Source organism: Pundamilia nyererei, unplaced genomic scaffold (genome assembly GCF_000239375.1).
Source record: "Pundamilia nyererei isolate P.nyererei 1_Seehausen unplaced genomic scaffold, PunNye1.0 scaffold00158, whole genome shotgun sequence".
NCBI classification, from domain to species: domain Eukaryota; kingdom Metazoa; phylum Chordata; class Actinopteri; order Cichliformes; family Cichlidae; genus Pundamilia; species Pundamilia nyererei.
Genome location: NW_005187559.1, coordinates 766027 through 773198, shown reverse-complemented (window position 1 = coordinate 773198; position 7172 = coordinate 766027). Strand labels below are relative to the sequence as shown.

Here is a 7172-nt window from a genome sequence, read left to right as displayed (position 1 = left end):
TGCTTTTAGTTTTTTTTAAGGTTAAACCTAAATGTAAATTTTAGTGCTTTGATAATTTAACATGTTTAGTTTTTATGTCAACACTCGGACTTAATCTATCGTGACACATCTAAATCTTAGAGAGAATACAGTCTGTTTTTACATCTGTCACAAGAACAAATGCAAAGCACAGATGGAGAGCAGGAAGAATGAAGACAGATGTGTACAGATGAAACATGAGAAAGAGCAACGCAACATAAGTGATTAAAAACTCTGTGAAGAACATGTAAAAGAAATGGCTTGTCATCCAGTTTTCCTACAGTGAGGAGGGAAAAACCCTTTAGTCCTGATGAGAGTCGTAGAAAATTGTCCTGGAGAATGAAAATGATACTTTGCTGTGTTAGTGATGATGGCTTCTGGCTGGGTCATAGCATTGCAAGCCTGGCCTGGACTGCTGAAGGAAGTCACCACATCAAATCAGTCGCAGGTTTCATTTTAACTCACTTTATGATAAAAACAAAATCCAGCTGTATGCAATTTAATGCAGCAATTTAGCATAAAGCAGAGGGCAGCAGCATATCACTCTCCTACACTTCAAGTGACTGATGTCAGCCTACGGTCCACCAACTGCAAACATCCAGCATCAATGCAATATAACATCCATATAGACCTAACTCCTAGTTGGTTCTTGTTATTTAATCTCAGTGTACCCTTAAAGATTTGGATTCATGTGCAGTAGATTAATGTCTGCAGTCTGACTTGATTGCAATCTCAACCGGTGTAGCTACAGCCAGCAGAAAATAATGGAGCAGGCCTGCAATAAATCCTATCAACATGAAGGTTAAGCAAGCCTGTTGTTCATTCAACTTCATTTTTATTCTGGACCTTGCAGTTATCGTTTTGCCCATCTCATTTATTTCACAGACGGTAGGCCAAATTGCAACCACCCCCAATCTGATCAAACAGCTCCCTAAAAGAGGCCCAGCAACAACAACTCATGTTAAAGCATTAGACAGAAACCTAAATCTCAGTTCTGACTATTGCTAGCTGTCATTACCCATTCCTGCCTGTGTCTGCTCACATCTTACCTTTGCTCCAACTTGGAGTGGGTATCCAGTTGCTGTTTGTATCATCTGTCATGAGTGCCCCCCCTCTGAGTCAGCCCAAGTGCTGCTGTGCCAGGCTGGTCATTCATAGGACTCATTTAAAATCATGTCATGTTCAACGACCCAGACGGTTGCATTAGCTGTAGAAACTTTCAGAAAAGTATGAAAATAATAATGTTGCTGTGCATCACTGACCCATTGTTCAAAATGTTGTAACCTTGTAACCTTTTGTGCGTATGACCTGAAGTCTGAATGCTATAATTAGACAAATCTATCCTTGACAAATATTTGTTTAAACTTCGAGACCTTTGCTCCATGTCAGTGTGTCGGCCACAATTTCAAAACTACAGCAGCGGTCAAGCCCGCTTACTATTTTTATATTGGTCACGTACACTTTCTCCCATGAACCAGCTGCACCCCTCTTCTTCTTGGCACACAAACATGGAGTAAGTACAGAGGGACACTCATTATATTTGTCTGTCCACTGCTTCAAAAGAAACAAAAATACAGATTTACATTGAGATGACTCCCGTCGACTTTTAAGATGAATTGTGGCCACGCATCACCAGAAGTGCTGAGGGGAAAAACGATGAAAGGAGCACCCTCGGGCAAAGTTGTCCTTTGAGCCTCTGAGAAGTCGACCCTTTGGTTTTTTCCCCCTCTAGAGTTTGCCTCACTGACAGCATGCAGGAGAACCGTGTCTCTCGTTGGTATTTTGGTGGGGTCTCGTCCAGTGCAGCAGCCTGTGTAACCCATCCACTGGATTTGATAAAGGTAAATTATAGAGCTTATCGAATTTGAATTAACCCCAGAGCACAATCCTTCCATTCGGCAGAGACAAAATAGATCCAGATAGGCCTCACTGATGTGTCTATTTTGGCTATTTTGGTTTTCTATTTACCTGCTGATGATACAATTTGGAATAATGTGTTGTAGCAATATTCATTTTAGCAGTTTCTTAGAATTTCACTTGGCTGATGAGACTATTATGCAGCCAAATTGCCTTTATATTGGCAATCATTAGGCTTGCTTTGATTCCTTAAGGTGCTTTAAATGATAGTAACATTTGTAGTGTATGTTTAGTGGCACAGTTTTTTATTTCTTGCAGCTATTATCCACTTATTGCATTGGTTTTCTTTAATTTAGGATGCGGACTGAATGGTGCTGGTAATATTAGAGCGTGAGATATATTTTCAGACTAGATATTAACGGTTTTAAAGACAGGAACTTTACATATATCTAAGGCCAATTCTCACTAAAAGTGCCACTGACTCTTAGTGCTGCTTCCTTATGGTTGCTTCCAGGTCCACTTGCAAACACAGCAGGAAGTGAGGATGAGGATGATTGGGATGACTCTTAACGTAGTGAGAAGAGAGGGTTTTCTGGCTCTCTACAGCGGGCTCACTGCTTCCCTCTGCCGGCAGGTCAAAAACAACACTCATTTCCATAAAACCTTTATCAGCCGCACACTCTTCCTCTCTTTGACATAGCTGTTTTTATTTATTCATTTGTCCAGATGACATATTCTTTGTCACGATTTGCGATTTACGAGACCGTCAGGGATAAGATGAAGAGAAAAAATAAAGGTCCTATGCCTTTCCACCAGAAAGTCCTCCTGGGTGCCTTTGCAGGTAAATGGTGCAAAATAGCTTACATTTTATTTAAAGATGTTGTTTCATTTTATACTTAAAATTGCATTTAAAGATGTTGTTTTTCCTTCATCAGGTTTTACAGGTGGTTTCATTGGGACCCCAACTGACCTGGTGAATGTAAGGTGAGATTCAGTGTTTATGTCTTTGTATCTGTTTGCACTTCACATGTAGAATCGAATGTATTTTTGTGGTTCACCACATAAAAGTCATAGTTTATATTTAGTTTATAAAATACATAGTTTATAAAAATGTTGTTTATAACTTTTGGGGTTTTGCGGTTTCTGTCCACCGTACTTTTGTGCGAGTGCTTGATGACCAAAAAACAAACAATAATAGAAAAAGAAAAATACCAAAAAGTAACAAAGGATACACGAACACGGATCACTTCATTAGGTACACCTGTCCAACTGCTCATCACAAATATCTCATCAGCCAATTACATGAGAGGAACTCAGAGTTTGTGGATTGAGGTTGCAGAGAAAACAAAGGACAGAACCTAACGGACAGTTGCCCTTTCTCTTTTGTGCGTCTTACACACAACCCCTTATTTATTTTGTTCTTAGTACTTGGGTACTTTTCTGTCTTTGTATTTCTCCTTACTGATTGCACAGATGTAACCATGTCCAGTGTATGCTATTTTGTGTTTTGATTGTTAAGAAAATTGAAAATAAATAAAAGAAAAAAATGGGCAACAGAAGGTTGGAAAAATGTCTGGTCTGATGACTTTTTCCGCTTTGACATTTGGATAGTAGGGTCAGAATTTGTCATAAACAACAGGAAAACATTGATTCATCCTGGTATCATCATGCTGCTGCTTGTGGTGCAAACGTTGGGATCCCTATTACCAGCTGAGCATCATTTAAATGCCACAGGCAGCCTGAATATTGTTGCTGAACATGTCCAGCACGCACTGTATCAAAAAGGCCTCCAGGGCTCCTTTGGGATGTGGTGGAACAGGAGATGCAGATCATAGATGTGCAGCTGACAAATCTGCAGCAACTGACATGATGCTATCTTGTCAATGCCATGAAGGCAGTTCTGAATGCAAAAGGGGTCAAACGTGGTACTATCTAACAAAGTGTCTGTGAGTGTATATATATTTCTAAACACAAGTTAAGGGGTTAAGGGGTTTCTAACATAACATACAAAGTAGGTACCTGTAGAAATGTTGTGAAGTGAAAAGAAGATAGCTGGGGAAAGTACAAACTACACAAGAAAAAAAGTTGTGGTGGCACAAAAGCCTTCCAATTTTAGATGGTCAATTTTCCCAGAGTGCAGAAGCAAGACAATCAGTGTTAAGGCTGCACGTGCTGACAGACAACCGGCTTTGAAATCTCTCATCTTTACAGAATGCAGAATGACGTCAAGATGGCAGCAGAGTTCAGAAGAAAGTAAGTGCATGAAAAATGGGAATACATCCTGAATCATAATTACAGACAATTATAGTTCTTTCCAAATAACCATATTGTAAGATAGTTTTTTCCCTTTTTACAGTTATGCTCATGTGTTTGATGGGCTCTTACGTGTCTGTAAGGAAGGTAAAGTCCATAAAAGCTTCTATAGATTACGTACCATTAATTTTTATTTCCTTTGTATGTTTTGTCACAAGTTTAAAATCCACAATCCTTAAACTCAAGAGAACAAATACTGACTAAAGATTTCTTTACAATGTTCATCCTTCTGAAATGTGCTTTTTAGAGGGGCTGAGGAAACTGTTTTCTGGTGCTTCAATGGCTTCTTCGAGAGGTGCACTGGTGTCTGTTGGACAGGTAAAGTCATAAACTGCCCTACAAGACAACAGTGACTGCAAATATAGTGAAACTGTGAATTTTTGAGCAGTAACAGCAAACTGTAAGACAGAACCATAATGGCCTTAATGTTATAATTTTTATGCCCAACAATTATTGCCATAAATAAATCTGTAATGGCTAAATATGCAGATAGTCAGCTGATTAAACTGTGTTTATTCAGTTTTTCTTAGCTTGTTATGTAGGGAAATATATTTTAGAGGCTACGCATAAAGTTAAATTAAAAAAATCTATACATTTAAATGTTGGTATTTTTTAAATTTTAATTTTAAAATCAGTCAGTATAATCCTAAAAATTATACTGCATGTAATTATCATGCAAAATGCCAAAATTCTGAATACTGCTCAGACCAATAAGTGCTGTCAAAGAATTTCCTTTTTCTCTGGCAAAGAGAAACTACCAGTTGGAGACAATCATGATCACTAAATGGTAAATGGCCTGTATTTGTATAACGCTTTACTAGTCCCTAAGGACCCCAAAGCACTTTACACATCCAGTCATGCACCCATTCACACACTGGTGATGGCAAGCTACATTGTAGCCACAGCCACCCTGGGGCGCACTGACAGAGGCGAGGCTGCCGCACACTGGCGCCACCGGGCCCTCTGACCACCACCAGTAGGCAACAGGTGAAGTGTCTTGCCCAAGGACACAATGACCGAGACTGTCTGAGCCGGCAACCTTCCGATTACAAGGCGAACGCCCAACTCTTGAGCCACGATCACCCCGATCATTAATAAACGAGATGTTAACAGGCCTTGGTGTTGTTAAGTTAGTAAAAACATTGTAGGGCCTTCAGCATCACTTATTAAGATTTAAGTGAGCTTGTGTAGATGTTTGAGCCTGTGTGTATACTTTTGACCCTGCATGGATTGGAGGAAATCCTAATGAATTAAAACTTGTGCATCCAATTCTTGTTTTTTAATGTCTCTAAAGATCTATGCACAATCATTCCACCCTGGAGAAAGAAAACTTCAAAGAAATCATTAAAGGCCCTAAATCACCATGACATTTATGCCCATGTTGAGTACCCACGAACTTCTGACCACAACTATATATCCACTGTGTAGTTTGCTCTTGTTCTGTGGCAGGAAGGACACAGATTAGCCTGCAGCATTTAAACCAAAACTACATTTTGGGTTTTAGGTCTATTTCACTGATCTTTTTTTTAAAGTATTTTCTTGGAAATTATACACTTCTTTAAAAAATAAAGAAACAAAACAGAAAGCCATAAATGCGAGCCAACTTACGCAGCACATGTGTGTTTTGCTCCTGCAGCTCGCCTGCTACGACCAGTCCAAAGAGTTGGTTCTGGCTACTGGTTACTTGACTGACAACATCTTCACTCACTTCCTGGCGAGTGTGTTTGCAGTAAGTGACTCACGTCTGTCATAGCATAGCAAGACAAACATCACATGATTTTCTGAAATAAGCCCTCTGTTCTTGCGCAGGGTGGCTCTGCTACAATCCTCTGTCAACCACTGGATGTTGTTAAAACAAGATTAATGAATTCAGAAGTTCAGTATGGGGTGAGTGTCTTTAAAATGACTTTTCCTGTTATCTGGTTTTGCAGGAGAGTTTGGCTTATTTAGGTCTCTGAGTTCTCCCACCCTCATCACTCTGATGTTATGTATGTTTTATTCATTGGTTATGGGGAAAATGACACAGCTTGGCATGTCTCTTGTGTGTTTTGTCTCCTTGTTGCAGAGTGTGTCTCACTGCTTAACAGAAACAGCAAAGCTGGGGCCGAATGCGTTCTACAAGGTGGATGTCACATTCACGCAGACATGATGTTTTATACAGCTCTTTCTAATTATGTGCTGTAGTAACCTACAGAGTATTAAGACACTGAAATAGTGCTTTGATTTGTGTCCAGGGTCTTGTTCCTGCAGCTATCCGCCTCATCCCTCACACAGTCTTAACCTTCATATTCCTCGAGCAGCTGAAGCAGCATTTTGGTGAGCTGGTCATTACCTGAGGGTGCCACAAGAAAGTTATCCTACGGCCACGGCTATTCCTTCACGATTTTAATGGCCCTCCATGCTGCACAGGTTGATCTCGACAAACTGAGCTGGGGTCGAGTGGAACCCTCAAAAGTCTGAGACGGAAAGAGAATCTTCATGCTACGTTTTTCCATCCATAAGACATAATCAAAACAACTTGTGTAATAACACCCAAAGCTCCAGACAAAAACGTGGTGACGAAACGTGGTGTTTCTTAAAAACGGAGATGGTTTAAATTATTTACATTCACCACTGTGCTACTTCGCTTGTCATGAACTGTGCAACTATAAATATCACCTAAGGTTATATAAAGCTAATAAAGTAATAAATGGATTTCCATTAAATTCAAAACTGTCTCTTGAATGAATATCCTGAACCTGACAAATGAATCTTCATGCTACAAAACCTCCAGTGCCCTCTGGGGGACAGTGTTACACTGAAAAACAGCCTGCCAATATATTTATATAAAGTGTATTTGTAATTATGCAGATTGTCCAAGGATTTGGTTCAAGACAAGACTGTTTATTTTCATATTATGGAAGGAATGTGAGGGCGGGACAGTAGTGCAGTGGTTAGCACTTTCTCCACTGCATGTGCAGAGTTTGCATGTTTTTCCCTATTCT

General features: G+C 39.7%; 1 protein-coding gene across 2 annotated transcripts; it reads left to right on the top strand.

The window, feature by feature from the left end:
• The first annotated feature begins 1504 nt into the window (after positions 1–1504).
• Positions 1505–6873, top strand: slc25a10a (solute carrier family 25 member 10a). 2 transcript variants are annotated; one of them, XM_013913903.1, is made up of 12 exons: positions 1505–1531; positions 1630–1859; positions 2390–2509; positions 2602–2716; positions 2811–2859; positions 4087–4128; positions 4232–4275; positions 4436–4506; positions 5825–5917; positions 5998–6075; positions 6254–6310; positions 6423–6873. In XM_013913903.1, exons 2-12 carry the CDS (start codon positions 1770–1772, stop codon positions 6522–6524), a joined length of 861 nt encoding a protein of 286 aa, XP_013769357.1. In that variant the 5' UTR covers positions 1505–1531; positions 1630–1769; the 3' UTR covers positions 6525–6873. The 2 variants fall into 2 exon arrangements, with proteins under 2 accessions (XP_013769357.1, XP_005745454.1); XM_005745397.1 differs by having other exon boundaries at positions 1511–1531; positions 1751–1859.
• The last annotated feature ends 299 nt before the right edge of the window (positions 6874–7172 follow it).

What these genes read in the sequence shown, in the direction of transcription:
- slc25a10a (XM_005745397.1), top strand. An exon ending in TCCTGGCGAGTGTGTTTGCA is followed by an intron (nt 5,918 to 5,997) that starts GTAAGTGACTCA and finishes GTTCTTGCGCAG; the next exon opens with GGTGGCTCTGCTACAATCCT. An exon ending in ATTCAGAAGTTCAGTATGGG is followed by an intron (nt 6,076 to 6,253) that starts GTGAGTGTCTTT and finishes TCCTTGTTGCAG; the next exon opens with AGTGTGTCTCACTGCTTAAC.